Genomic DNA, 15,468 nt, shown 5'->3' with positions numbered 1-15,468 from the left:
TTTGTTTGGTCATTTTCTTTTCCCAGCATTCTCCATTCTCCTTCAAAAATACAATATTGTACTTATGTACAGCCATGAGGAAAAAAATTTATTTCCACAGGATATCACACAAGAGAGATGATCATAAGCAAATTCAAAGCAGTACAAAAGCAACACTTTTAAACCACATGGTTACAAATGAATCTGCTGTGGCTCAAATCACTTTGTCGCCACTTTGGCACATTTTATACGAAAATTTCCGCTGTTTTATTTTTGCGTTTTTTTCAATGAAAATAAGCTTGCAAAGATATTTTAAAGCTGCTGTAATTAAAACAAACAAAGAAAAAAACTACTTAAATGAGATTTTCTTGCAATACAAAATGCAGCTTTCTACTAGAAAAGAGTAAAATGAAAAACAGAGGGGGCTGAACTGGGATCAGTGGTGGTATCAAGACTTTTTCCTTTTTTTTTCCCTTAAAGGCGAGAGCAAAGGATAAGCAGAGTTTAAAGTAATACAGTGTGCGTATACCGATTCACATACACTCTAAAACCCACAAAATACACAGAAAGCGATCCAGTTATTACAAAGTCGAAGATCTGCGCCAAATTCCTCGTGCTCTTCCTCTTCCCTCAAGACGGGGTCTTCAGAGCCAGAGCGATTAGCTTATTAGCATTTTAGCTGTAAACATTCATTGGCTGTGACCGCCCTCTAACCATCACTGTGCCATTATCATTAGTCATCTTAATGTCTGTCTGGCAGTGAGTCATCCACTGTGAAGACTTGGGTGGATCTCGCCGTGGTGGTTATCGCCGTGTAACCGAAGGCACTCGAACCAGCAGCCATTTTGTTTCATTGTCACCGCAGGCCAGCTGTTCGTTGATTTTTGTTTATTTTTAATTTTTTTAAAAAGTTCATTTCAGTTTCATCGTTCAAAGTGTTCAGCTCTTCGTCGGGCCGTCGAGGGATCTTCACCAGAGTTTCGGGAACACTCGGTGAAGGCCGGGCGACGGCACGGAGGCCAGACTTGTCCAGAGAAAGAGAAAGTTTTCTTTTCCTTTTTTTTTTTGTTTTGTTTTTTTGTTTTTTAAAGTGGAGATATTTGTCAAGGCAGGAACCAATTTCTTCGAGTGTAGTGAAGTTTCCATTTGTCAGTTTTCTGCAGGGAGAAGAAACATAAAAGGCAAGTTAGCATTATGGGCATTTTATAGCATTTCACACAAATTAAAGACCGGGTGAATGTGTTGAGGATACAACGTGAGCGCAGACAAGCAAAAACGGAAAAATCCCCACAGCTCTTCAGCTTCTCCTTTTAACAGGCAAACATTTCATCTGGATCATTTTCAGCTTTCCCTAATTATAGCGTGCCCTTCCGCGATACCACGAGAAGTCTTGCGAGCGGAAGCCGGATGTATGTGTGTGTTAGGGCTAGGGTCACATGACTTTGATCGTACCCCGAAAGCATGCCGCGTGCATATTCCCATCCAAAAGGTGCTTTGTTTTTCAAGTCACAGAGCGTGGGGCCACCTCTTTTGTGCTGGAAAGCCATTAAACACCCTGCCTCACATTTTCATGCCCGGTCAGTATTTAAATGCACACTTTTTTTGTATTTGATTAATTTATGTTCGCTAATTACGTCTCTGGAAAATAGTTTTTATTGGTACACCTGCACTGGATTCAAGCCAACTTTATTTGTTAAAGAAAGCACATGTAAAGGTTTTCGTGTGGGGGTCGGTCCTTATTAATGTTTTTAAATGACTGAACGATTTCTGTTTCGTTATATTGTGTAAGCGTGCAGATTCTGATACACTCTGGGCTTGTGTTATGTGGTTCTTTGCTGCCTACGTGTCAAACCAGAAGACCTTCCTCTATCCCTGCAGCTGTCTGACCAGCACACGTTCGAATGCACGCTCGAGCGCATATGCGTGGAGCAGTCAAATGTACACACACGCACACACACACACAATCCTCCCACCTGCACTCAGCTCTTAGTTTGGATCTCTAAAAATAAAGATGACTCTCAGAAGCCACGACTTCTGGATGAGGCTTTTAAAAACGCAGATGAGCCGCAGAGGACTTTACATCTGGTCCCAGATCAGCCAGCAGCGAAAGCCAGATATTTAATATGTGCAGAAGAGCGTCCAACAGCTGGTCAGTCCAAATTGTAAAACACCACACACACATACGCACACACACATATGTGCACAGATGCAGCAGAGCCAGGGGTTCCGGCACAGGAAAGCAGTGACAGGCATTGTGATTATAGTATAAACAGAGGGGAGAGTCTTGTTTGTTCCAACTCAGACTGAACAATCGCTTCATTCTGAACATCTCACACTGAGCCAGACACCCACACATCTTCAAAATCGTGCTCATGAAAATGCACAAAAATGTCTGCGCCGATTCGTGTTCGTGTGTACATGCTGCGGGCTTCCAAATAAAATATAAAATGTTCTTTTACACCAAAAGCAGTGAATTTTATAAACTTTTTGTTTTTTTATTTCTTTGCTTTTTTTTTTGCTTTTGTTGCAATATACTCATCAATTGAACAAATAAATAAATAAACAACTATGTGATTTCTTTGAAAAAATCTGAGGTAGGAAAAAAAGCAGGAACACTATGCAGTCCTCTAGAATATTTTAAAGCCTTAAATGTACGTGTATGGAATTTTGAATTTCTGAATAATGTATGAATTACATATGTACTATCTGTTTATGTATTAACTGTCCGTCTGCTCTCCAACTCTATAAACCATTTTTGTACACTGGTCATTCTTAAAGAAGAGGCACTGATGTTGTTCAACATCTTTAAATAAAGGATGTAACAATTATTCACTGATATCTGATACCACACCATAAACAGCCTTAAACAAGGGAACATTACAAGCACGTCATGTGATGTCAGTTGTTTGGGTTATTTTGTCCAACACCAAGTAAAACAAGTACACATGGCCTCATCAACACACACACAGAGACTGTTTTAGGACCCGTGCACGCATACGTGCACGCTCCGCCTTTGAAGTGTCCTGACCCTTTCTAACCTCAGCTCTTTCCTAAAATTGCATGTTTTGGTCATGCAGGCGCAGGCCTTGAGTTTGCAGCACTTTCTGTGGCGGCCCCTGCAGAGCTGATGATAACAGGCAGAGCAGTCAAAGTGGTAGGTAATAACTACAACGATGCGTTCAAGGACAGTCGTGTCCACGAGCAGGGGCCTTGGCTTTCCGCTGATTGGAGCCCTCCCCAACCCCCCGCTCCACTCCATGATGTCTGGTGAGTTAGCTCAGAGTGGAACACCTGCGGTGTGCACATAGCAGCAGCTGCATGTGTGTGTCTGGACAGTGTAATATATATGTGTATAAGCACGGGTTGTATGAAGCCCATGTGCAGCAGTACCTGTAGTATCATTTGTGATTCGGGATGAATGCTGCATATGTTTGTAATCATTTAAAGGCCTGATCAGAGAACCGTGTCTGTGCCTGTTTGCAGTGTGTGTGTTCACCTTGACCTGCGATCTAGCTGTTAGAAAAGCATGTTGCACTGAAACCCAGATTAATCTCTGCTCGGCCTTTGCTCCTCACAATGTCTTCACCCGCCTATCTTTTTTTTAAAATAAATCCTTTGATGTTGTCAAAGACCTTCATGGCCTTTTTTTTTTTTTGGAAGAAATATAACTAAGTCTGACCAAACTGAAACCAGAAGATGGGAGAGATAAAAATCACTGAAACAACATCTGCAAATGTATTCCTGTTTACTTATATGCACATGTTTGCACACAAACACACACACACACACACACTGCTGCACAGCTAATTAAAACTCACTACAACCACACAGACACAGCAAGCACACACAAACATGTGCTGACATACACAGCCCCGTGCGGCTGACCCTAACCCCGGTAGACACACCTTCCTAATACCTCACAACTGTTTCCAATCTAAAGGTTCCTGCTTGTCTGGGCCCCAGCGAGGCCTGATTGCACGATATAAGATCCTGAGGAGAGAGGGCAAGGCTGCAAGGGAGAGAGAGAGAGAAAGAGAGAGAGAGTGATGTGCCTCCACTCCCCCCCCCCCCCCCCCCCCACCCACCCACTCTCCCTTTCTCCCCCACCCCCTTGCTGTACCTGTGCAGGAATCTGGTGTCTGTTTAAAATGTTTTTTGGGGGTTTTTTTTGTCTTTTTTAAAAAAGCCCTGGAGACTGCAGAGGAAAACATTTGTCTTACATTCATCAGAGGAATGTCAAACACTGGAGTGTTGATGATGATGATAATGTGCTTTTAGCTGATTTTTGGTTTATAAAGCGAAGCAACCAGGATGCTCAAAGGACCTCTTTCTTTGAAATTAACGCTCTGCCCCTGATTGTGTTTTATTTAAGTCTGTGCACTAATCGTCCTCACCTTATCTGCTGGAAAGTGTTTTTATGGTAATTTTGAAAACGCATGGAGGGTGGTTAATGACAACTACACTGAAAAGAGAAAAAAATTATAAAGAGGTGGGCAGACATTTTTGTTTGTGACTGAATGTGTTAGAAGAAGAAAATAGAAAATAAATTTTTAACCAATTAAACTATTTTTAAATTTAGAATTTTTTTTCCTTTTATCTACTTTCCTTTTTGCATAACTTTACCTTTACATACGTTTGTACTTTACATTATTTTAAATTTATATTTTGTCTATTATTAAATTAATGTATTTTTTTTAAGAGTCCTACTCCAAAGTTTCTGATCCGTTTACACAAAACCAACGTGGGATTGAGTTGTATTTGAATTTCTTGTGTGTGTGACAAATATTTATACACAAAACAACAGATCATAACTGACAGTGTATTACTCTTTTTAAAATATGAATTAAAAATGAAACAAACAAAGAAAAAATACTAACTGGTAAGTTGTTTTGATGATTAGCTAATAAAAATTAAGTTAAGATTTGAGGTTTAAAGAAAACACATGCACACTGAAATCAAAGACTGATATCACAGTTACATGAAAAATAACACTGCAGCTTATTTTGTCAGACATTTTTAAAGCATGCTCTTGAATTCATTTTTCTATGTTTTGATAGAAATTACGATTTAAAACAAGTAAAGCAAAGTTTTCTTCGCTTTTGGTCCTACTGTATTTTTTCACATGACGGAAAATACGTTTTCTGTCGTGTTTTGACATACACACATTTTAGCTCTTCACATTTACACTGTAACATTTTGATTCATATATTAAAAGCTGTTTATTCAATTCCTGTCTTCCTGATTGCATTTACTATATGAAGCAAAAGTGTTAAATTCTCCGATAATAAAACTCCGAAAGAAGAGTTTTCGTCACCTTTGTGTGGCGTGCATCGCATTCTCAAAATTTAGATCATGTCCACATCATTTATTCCTTCTTTGATCAAATTAACAAACCATTTTTATTCATTTTGTTTTCATCGAGTTTGTGTTTTTCGATTGAAGAGAGCACACTTACACTGAAATCTTAGTCTAAATGTTGAGCCACAAACTGCCTGTACACATGTGTGTGTATACATACATGTTCGACACTATTCTCTGCACGAATGTGTGTGTGTGTGTGTGTGTGTGTGTGTGTGTGTGTGTGTGTGTGTGTGTGTGTGTGTGTGTGTGTGTGTGTGTGTGTGTGTGTGTGTGTGTGTGTGTGTGCATATTTCATCCATACCTGAAGGGCTGCAGTGGAGCGAATCATAGCCCTGGGAAAAAACTGTGGGACAGATAAGGGAGAAAGAGGTGGAAAGAGTGGAGGGGAACGGGGTTAGGTTTTGGAGATTTCAGTAACTTAAAGCGTGTTCAACTATGGAGGTGGAGTGAGACGAGAAAGGACTGCAGAGGTTTATGAGAAGGTTAAGATCAGACCATGAGGAGAGAAGGAGGCTTAAAGATCAGGAAATGAGTGCAGACACGGACAGAGCTGGGGAGGGAGGGAAGATGTGGACACGAGAGGGTGTACAAGAGAAGTTCAGTGGGGTCCTAGTGGCTGGTAGACATGGCCCAGGCCCCCTCCATCCTCCAGACGGAGAAGGCGTAGCTGAGTCTTTCATGGGCCAGGTAGTTGCAGCTGGCCAGCTTGGCGTCCATCTCATCGCTCTGCAGCACCTGGTAGAGGAAGTCGATGTAGCGTGAGGCCAGCTTCAGGATCTGGATCTTGCTCAGCTTGTCCGAAGGTAGTGTGGGAATGATCTTGCGCAGAGAGGCAAAAGCGTCGTTCAGGGATTGAGTGCGCTGACGCTCCCGCACGTTGGCGATGACGCGCTGAGAGTGGAGCTCCTCGAAGGGCGCCTCGGGCCTGGGGCCCAAAGTCGTCGGGGCCAATGACACGACCGTTGAGGGGCTTTTCTTCATCCTCTTTGGCCCAGACGGTAGCAGGCTGCTGGAGCTGCCTGTGCTGCTCTCCTCTGCCTGACTGAGGCTGTCCTTTTTGGGATAAGGGGAGCGTTTTCGATTTCCTGGTTGAAGGGTCTTTTTTGATCCTCTCTCCAGCTCTTCCTCGCTGGCCCCCAGTCCTCCTTCAGGGGAGTTGGTGCAGGACACCTCTTCTCTCATTCTCCTGTCCACTAATAACCTTCCAGCCACCAACACAAAAACTGGATTTCGTGCGGTTCTTTATCGCTTGAGCTTACAGCTTCAAAAAAGAAAACAAAAAAAACCCTCAGCTTGACAAGCTTGTGTAAGTCACGACTGCTGAAGCTCCATCGGATTGGACGCCTTGTCGTCCTGTTTCCTGGTTACCTTGTTAAAATTCTCACTTTCACATTCCCCTCTCAACCTGCCAGACAGAACAACAACAAACCATCTGACAGGCAGGTCCACCTCCACCTCTTTTATACCCAAACGCCAACCCGGAGCCTGCGGGCAGCTCTTATTGGCTCGAATGTTTTCCAGAGGGTGTGGCCGGGTATGAAACAGGCAGGAAAGCAGGAAGTGTGCATTAGCTGGGCGGGTGATAGAGAAAAGGGGGTAAGTGGTTCGCTTAGCCAATAAGAAGTGCTGTGTCTAATGTTGCAGAGATGTCTGAGGCTTTATGGGTTCCAGATTTGGGCTGGACTGTTAGAGCGCCTGCATCCTCGTGTCTACACAAACCTTGCGTCTCTGACAGTCACCACGTGTAAGCTTTAACGTTTTAATACTTTTATGATTATAGTGGTGCTTTAAGCTTAACTCTTTATTTCCCTTTAAAATTCAAACGTGAGAGAGTTCACCTAAGCATGTGTCGGTCATGTTCTTTATTATCCTGACAATGAGACGCTCGCTAAAAAAACAAATGGATTAGAGAACCGCAGAGAATTTATCGGTATAATAATGTACTTTATGATGTGGAATTTATGTTTATAAATCATGCCCATTGCCATGACAGGCCAAAAGGTACAGCGGTATTTTTCAGAAAGATGTTTTTTGTCAGCCAGCGAGTTAAAATCTGCATACCAGCCTCTGCAAACTTCCTTTTCCCTCCAAATGTGACACATCGATGGAAAAGTTCTAAACAAATAAGCGCAGCTTATTAATATCGCTGCCGACATCAGTTGTCAGGTTGGGAAGGGAGGACTGCCAGGACCCTAAATAACCCCCTGACCTGAGTGGCCCAGCGACCTCAGTCTGCAGAGGTGAGGGAGCACCTAATTGTGCCATCCATGGCTTCGGGGCAGGGATCGACACATGTTCCTCCACAGCGCGAACCCATCTGGGTCTGCAGCCACTTAAAATGCATTTTCCACACGTTGGCAGTCGTGACACAGCAGGTAGGCCCTGCGTGAGAAAATGACAACAGGTTGTACACTGTGTGCAACCTACAATTTGGACACATCACTAAATCTTGCGCAAATCTACCTCTGAATCTCTGTCAGTTTCCCAACAACAGCCAAAACCATTTATACCTTCATGCGTCATGACTGGAGTGACTCATCTGTGGATCACTGCTGAGAAGTCTTGCGGGGAGTTTTCTGCCGCTCTGAGCTGTAGAAATGTTGTACTTTTTGATGACAGCATGCTCAGCGACAGCCTTTACATTTCAACACCTCCATCTCCATAAAGCTGGTTACATCTTTGATGTTTCTGAAGCTTCAGAAACTTTGCGTAAAGACACTCAGATACTGGTATTATTTACAAACACTGGTTTTATGGATCGTAACTAAAACCTCGTATCAGTTTCTATATGCTGCCCGACAGCCTCAAGCCAACAATTTGGATGTGATTGGCGCGGTATTTGAAGGATCGAATGCGAAGAGAGTGGTTCAGAAGATTTTTGATGAGCCCCATGATTGCACTGGTTTACATTTCATTCACAGAGAGCGGAAAGTAGCTCAATCCCAGTTGGGTTCAATCAACTTGGAAGAGAGAGAGAGAAACAGAGAGAAAAACAAAAAAAACCCTCATCTGGTCATCAAAGCAAAAGGCTGTGGACAGAAACGGGGAATTATATGAGGTTACATTTACATAAGCGGCCAAGTCAACTTAAGGATTAACTGGTATTAAAACTGAGGCCTGCTGGGACCTCTGGTGGAGCCAAAGGAAGGACAGGAAAGTCATCGTTGCTCAGGCTAATCTCGGAAGCTGCTGCTTACCTTTAGCGAAGCCGTGGCTCTGTGCCACCATCATGGAAAAAATGAGCAAACATAAGCGGGTAGGCCTACAAGAATGTCGTGGCGCATAGAAGAGGCGGAAAAAAGAAGGAGAGAATGGGAGAAGAATGAGAAAAGGGGGGAAAAGAAAAAGGAGAAGAAAGGAGAGGGACAAGGGGGGAAAAAAGTGAGGCTGTCCAAACAGAACCAGATGCAGGAGTGTGGAGGCTCGTTTGATCTCGATCCTCATAGGCTGATTGATGTTGCACATTTCATTTCCTTGTCAAAGTCCTGACATAATGTTTCACTAAACACTCAGACCTGCTCTCATCTTTGTTCTGTTTCCACAGGGGTCATAATTAAGCTTTTTTTAGAGCTGAAAATAGATCATACACATATCAATATATCAACATACACTATATAGGCTTACATACACAGACACACACACACACACACCGGGGGGTTTGGATATCCAAAAAGCCAGTATGTTGTCTGTTTCTGTCTCTCCACCAGATGGTTTTAGCCTGACTGAAATACTGCACTGAAGAGTAGCCACGCTTACACTTTGAAGTTCAGGGGGAAATATCTTTATGTCCGTAATGCAGTCAATTCAATTACCATCATGTGACTCCGCGGTGACAAACTCAGCTGGTAGGAGCGCAGCGGCGTGACCGATCGTAAGTGATGTGTTTGGAAATCCATACTGGCCTAACAAAAGGAGCCAATCATTGAATTCCTCCTCACCTTCACCCCTGAGAATTTCCTCACCCTCCTGCCCGCAGTTACTGAAGTTTGCACACAGCACACTACAACCATACCCATCCTTCAAGAGCTCCATCCCTCCCCAGGAGCTTATAGTGACACAAAGGCAGACATCTGGGACCCATTTCCCCTCCGTGGAGAAGCCCTTCCTGTGGGGTATCCACTTAGAGGGGTTCGGGAGGAGTAGGCTGGGGGGTGTGCGGTGGGGTGAAGGTGCATGGTAGGTGGGGGATGGTGGTGGTGGTGATGGTGGTGGGAGCCTGAAGACTACTAATGAGGAGGAGAGGTGTGGATGATCTAAACACAGAGTCAAACCTCCTGCCTTTCCTGGTTCGGGACCTTTTCGATTAAAGAAAGGCTTCGAAATGTATTCATTCATTTTATTTATTTGTTTATTTGCAGAGTTACACATAGTTTAGCATAAAGACTGGAAACAGCTCATAAAATCCACCCGCCAACATCTCAAAAGCACAACGGGTTATTCAGCACTAAAAATACCTGCACAAGACCTAGCACATTAAAAAAAAAAAGACACTCCACTGCTTTAATGACGTTTTTATTTTATTTTGTTTTACAGAGACAACACGCAGTTAGTGGTAATTACATCAGAGTTTGCTCACTGCAAAATGGGCAACCATTTCCCCTGGGCAGGTAGACAAAAAAATGTTTTAAAAAGGAGAAGAAGAAGAAGAAGCAGGAAAAAACAACAACAACAGCCCATAGAAGTCTTATTATAATTATAATTTTCACCAGGCTCTTTGTTTCTCATAGTTTCCTGCCTCTTTGGTGTCTGTTCACCCAAATGTGATATTTATGATACAGACTCTTCTCATCTGTTTCCAGAAATCCAAACGAGAATATTTCTCCCGGGCTTTCATCTCTGATTTGAAATGACCAAATCCATCCGCCGGCACTGACAAGCCCTTAAAAACACTGATTTTCCACATACAACTTTTGTTCATGCTTCATAATGCAGAAATAAATAAAAAAATAAAATAAAAACTTCTCACAACTGGTGAAATTCATTTGCTGTTGAAGTCTTACAATCGATGGTCCAGATATGCTCCTGAACAGACCTCGAGGTGAGCTTGATTGACACACTTTTTCTAGGTGTGTGTTTACCCCCGCTGCGCACAAGCATCTATTATTCTTGTTTAGCTGTGCCTTCTTCGTATTAGATTGTAATTTATCATAATATTTAGCACTCGGGCTTCCTTCAAATGTCCCTGCTTTCATGTGTAATTTAGCCAATATCCTGCTCTGGCTCTGATTACAGTGTTTAAGTGCTGGGGTCCATCCGTGGCACATTACAAACAGTCCCAGCGGAGCTCACAGCTGAGCTGGGGATAACACACACTGGGTTGGTGCAGGCGGAGCAGCAGGTTAGGCTGGAAAAAAAGAGTCATGGGACTCATTCTGGCACTTTCAGAGAAGAAGAAGCAGTGCATGATGGCTACAAGACAGAAGAAGGGGTGGGAATGTGTAGTGACATTATCACACATCCAGCTCCGTCGGTTGTTCCAATGAAGCAATGTGTGCAAGGTGGAGGGAACTAAACTGATTAAATATGAGAGCTTGCTGAAAATAAATGGGCCTGCTTGTTTTGTTTAGTTTTTTAGTAATGACTGATACGTGGCAGATAAGTTTGTGAACCACTGAATTAAAGGTGTGTTATGTGAAAGTGGTATTTCTCTTTCTTGATTAAGTGTGTTGATTTATTTCAGACACAAAAAGACATGCGTTAAACATGCAGGTATAAACAAGTGGTAGGTGTGCATATGTGTTGCTTCACTGTTACATCATATCATCTCCATATGTGCGAGCAGCACGTCCTGTGATCTCCCTGTGAATCAGAAAATGAATTGCAAGGGCAACACATTGCAAGTACATTTAGATTTGAACTTTATTGGCAGTAAACACAAATAAGGATTTTTGGATTTCTATCAAAGCTGCCTCTGTAGTCAACATGACCCCCCGTCCCCCAAATGTTTTTTAATTTAAACTTAGTGCTGACTCTAGGCAGAAAGACGCTGATGTGATCAAGCTCTATATATAGAAAACCATCACATGAGAGTCATTTTCACTGCTGAGTCAGCCACACAACTTCACCATGTTAGGTTCACTTTTCTTGTAAGTAAGCCTGACAGTGAGTCAGCAGATCAGCGCTGACCATGTGGCCACTTCACTTGGAAAATCCTGTTTCAGTGTGAACTTCTTAAATGAGCTTATCAAGCCGCAAGTATTGTCTGGGAGGAAGAGACTCTTTCTACAGCACTTTTTCAACTGAATGTGAAACAGAAACACAATAATGACCTTTTACCATATGTGAAATGTAGTGTACATTCAACACCAAGCCAAAAGCTTGTGGCGTTAAGTCTACAATGTCTGAATATGAGATGAGAAGGCAATCAAACACCTTTCTGGCTTTCTATGGTCCTTTTTAGACCAAAAAACCCCCCAAACAAAACATACACATATACCATGAATCAGTTTGAGCGATAGTTCTTCAGATAAAGATCCCTGTCAGGTCAAGTGTCTAAAAACTCACTCTTCAAATGCTAGTTCCTGGAAGCAGTGTGAACCTGGAAAATCCAGGATTAGACACTATCACGCATCCAGCTCTGTCGGGCGTTCCAGTGAAGCACTGTCTGCAAGGTGGAGGGAAATGTTGCGTTTCTGAAGCAGAGCTATTGCATTAGAAACATCAACAGAGCCAGCTTCAAAGGGGTCTGCCTTCACATTGAATCAGGCCCCACTTCCATTAGATTAGATGGCCTTACCAAAGTTACATTGCGTTAACGTTTCTTTATGGTTTCTCAAATCCCTCGCTCTGGTTTTGGTTCCCCCTGTGAAGCCACTTCAAACAGCCTCTGCCATGGCATATCCCTTTGTGCTCTAAAACAGCAAATATGTGTCTCTCTAAAATGTTTCAGATGCAAGCTCGCAGTGGTCCCAGAGGCGGAGAGAGCATCGCACACACAAACACATCAGAGGAGCAATGAACAATAGATGAGTGTAAAGGTAAGCCATCTAGCGTGCTGTCAACAGCCGATTCAATTGACTGATGAGTGATGGTCAGTGCAGATGAAGACAGACAGATGAGGAGGAAAAAGGTCAAAAATAGAAAGAGAAAAGCGGAAAAACAGGGAGAAATCCTGCATCAGTAAATCAGTGTGTTAAAAGGAAGGGATTGGACGGAGGGGGGGGCTGCAAAAGGTCTAGAAACATATGTTTCAGTTTGTAAATAAAACAGTAAATTGCTATGGATATTGCTTAAATATCTGTGGGCTTTGTACCATGCTTTGCGGAAGTTCCTCGGAAATCATTCTGGGACTGCCTTCTTAAAATGCCAAAGCAACTTCTTAATGTCAAAGCGGCCATCTGGTTCTCGACCAATTCAAGATGTTTTCTTTTCATTTCGTTTTTTTTTTTCTTCCTGATGCTTCTTTTTTAGATCAAATACTTCATTTTTGTATGATTAATTCCGCTTTTCGTCAATCGCAGTGGAAAAGCCAGCAAACCCGTAAATCCCCGTTCACCTTCTATCTGGCACTCTAAAGTAAAAGTACTTTTACTTCATTCAAGAAATTGAACACTACAATACCAGTACAGTATACATCTTCAACACTTTTACAGTTGTACTGCTTCTTCTATTATGTTAAAGGCCAAGCCTAGGCAACTAATTTTCCCAAGGAGCCACATGAGAAACTGGGACTGTTGTCCCAAGGGCCACGTCAATAAGCTTACTGGTGCTACCCTCCATAACAGTCCCACCAATAAGCCTATTGGTGTGGCGAATAAGCTTGTTGGTAGGACTATTGTGGATGGCCACAAAAAAAAAAGATTATTGGTGGGACTGTTGTCCACAACAGTCCTAGTTTCTCATTTGGCCCATTGGGAAAAAAAAATTTGCCCACCCTGTTTTGTTTTGTTTTGTTTCCTTTCCTACAGTCACCTGGCTGTTTATATTTTACATACATTGCAAATGTCAAGGTATGTAAAGGTCCAGGAGGTATCAAAATGTGAAATTCCAGCAATATATTTAAACACTCATTCTGCCCCCTAACAATTTTAATACCAGGGTTCTCAAGGTGCAGTCCATGGAGGCAGTCGCAGCCCTTGATAACATTTTATGTGGTCTATGAGCGCAGCAGGACAAGAATGCACTACTGTACATTTGATTTATCTGCAGGTCAAGTCATTCTATGAAACAGCTGTGCAGAATGAGACCAGAGTTTCTTCTCTTTCTGTTAGAGCAGACTAAACTTTCCTAACACTGATAAGTACACCTGGTATTAAGGAAATGTTGCAGCCACAGGAGCCACAGTTTGATAGAAGATAGTATTTAGACAAAGGTGTTTCTCATTAAAATAAATTAGGGCTCCATGCTAAAATGGAACAGAAACTTTAATGCCATTACAAACACCTGTATTTGCTTACCATTTTATGTTAAATCAGGTATATGATTTAAAAAAAAAACCTCTAAAACAGTACAGATTATCAATATGAAGTGCTATCCTCGGAGCAGGCGTAAGAGTATTGACTACACTTGATGTGTGCAATTTTCTTGTGAGCCCTTCAGTTTCCCCAAAAATGTACTCAGTCATCAAAACTTTCAAAAACCACTGGTTTAATGCTTTAAATAAATGCTCAGAAGCAGACGATATATAAGATGAAACAGTGCTGTACACATATTTAAAGGCTAGTACAAGTAATTTCTGCACCTACATAATTTCTTGCACCACTTGAAAAATGGTAACTTTGATTTTTGATGCCAATTTTCTCCCAGGGTTGACAATTTTGCATTTCACCAACTGGCAGTGCCATCTTGTTCTCAATAAATTATGCAATGGTTTGCATATTTTTCAATTCAAATATTTAAATCAGCCACATCTGACATGTTTCGCAATATTTTTTGAGCTGTAGAATCATAATGCATAATATGGCTTAAACTGGATTAATATCACTGCTCAGGGAGCAGTTTTAACTTTTTTTTAAACATGGTTAGTTAAATACAAAAGAATACATCACACTTTGTGAAGTCACCTTATATTTTGCAGCCAAATAACAACAGTGGAGCAAACTGAAATGAAAAAGCAATGTAATTAAAAGTAAATATCCAATAATCTACTAATACTTTCACTTTGCAATAAAACATTTTAAAATGAGGACCAAGTTTTTCTTTCTCTCTATGCATTTTGATGCTAATGGTGTTATAATAAATATAAGTGTGAACAGACTGTTGACACATCTACAAAAGCTAAATGTGCTCTAACTGTTCACTTTCATGTGCCAGTGTGAACACATGAACAGGTCCAAATTTGCTGTTCTATAACTGAAGTCAGACACTCAAATTCTGACTGTAAGTGTATGCTGAATGCAAAGGAACATCTTTACTTCTTGCCGGTTGCTTGCTATAGATTTAAACAGTCATCTTGTGTTTGCTCTGCAGTGTGTAATTATACAGGATGTTTAGGATATTTGGGTTATTTGAATGTCTAAACTATTGTTTCCAGTCTCTCCACACTCTGCCAGACTGCCAGTCAAGACAACTTCCTCCCTTGATTTGGGTAGAGTCCTGTAATTGAATAAAAAGAGACCCCTCCCTCTCTTTACATACTACACACACACAAACACACACATGCACATTTTACAGGCTGGTGTATAAACTTAATAGGGTGCATTTGGTTCCAAAGCCCCCAGCCCGCTTGATGGAAAGTGAGCTGGATTGTTTTTCAGTTTCTTAATGTCGAAGTTTATAACAGCCAGATAAAAACAACGTTACCATGGTGATTTAACCACAACATCGCAATTACCTTGATGCTGCGAGACTCTCCGGGCTTACAAACAAACCAGTATAATGCAATTAAGATATAAGCACCACAAAAATGTTGGTAAAACGCAGAGGAAGGATGTAGGACAGCAACAAAGTGAAATAATCATGGTGGCTTTTCCAGGATCAAAGTTATTGATAAATATAGTAAATAACCAAGCACCATGCCAAAATTCACTTCTTTTAATCCTCAGCATAGCAGGAGTTCTTTCCTTAATGAGCACTGCAGGATGGAATTAAGGGGACACTTTTTTTTCTTCCGCCAGATATTTTTCTCCTAACAAATAACTTAATGAGCGAAAGAACACCAAAAAATGATAGCACTGTAAAAATTCGCTA

General features: G+C 41.7%; 1 protein-coding gene across 1 annotated transcript; it reads right to left on the bottom strand.

The window, feature by feature from the left end:
- Positions 1-67: 67 nt before the first annotated feature.
- Positions 68-6,774, bottom strand: LOC113022714 (twist-related protein 2-like). The gene is made up of 2 exons (XM_026168420.2): positions 5,642-6,774; positions 68-1,136 (listed from the first exon to the last, which is right to left on the bottom strand). The coding sequence occupies exon 1, from the start codon at positions 6,520-6,522 to the stop codon at positions 5,950-5,952; it is 573 nt and encodes a 190-aa protein (XP_026024205.1). The 5' UTR covers positions 6,523-6,774; the 3' UTR covers positions 68-1,136; positions 5,642-5,949.
- Between the last annotated feature and the right edge of the window lie 8,694 nt (positions 6,775-15,468).

The sequence above is a fragment of the Astatotilapia calliptera genome, chromosome 5 (genome assembly GCF_964374335.1).
Source record: "Astatotilapia calliptera chromosome 5, fAstCal68.1, whole genome shotgun sequence".
NCBI classification, from domain to species: Eukaryota; Metazoa; Chordata; class Actinopteri; order Cichliformes; family Cichlidae; genus Astatotilapia; species Astatotilapia calliptera.
Note: the sequence above shows the minus strand (reverse complement) of the source record. Positions and strands in the feature narration are given on the sequence as shown.

Excerpts from the sequence above, each read along its gene's own strand:
- LOC113022714 (XM_026168420.2), bottom strand. The coding sequence starts at position 6,522 with ATGAGAGAAGAGGTGTCCTGCACCAACTCCCCTGAAGGAGGACTGGGG.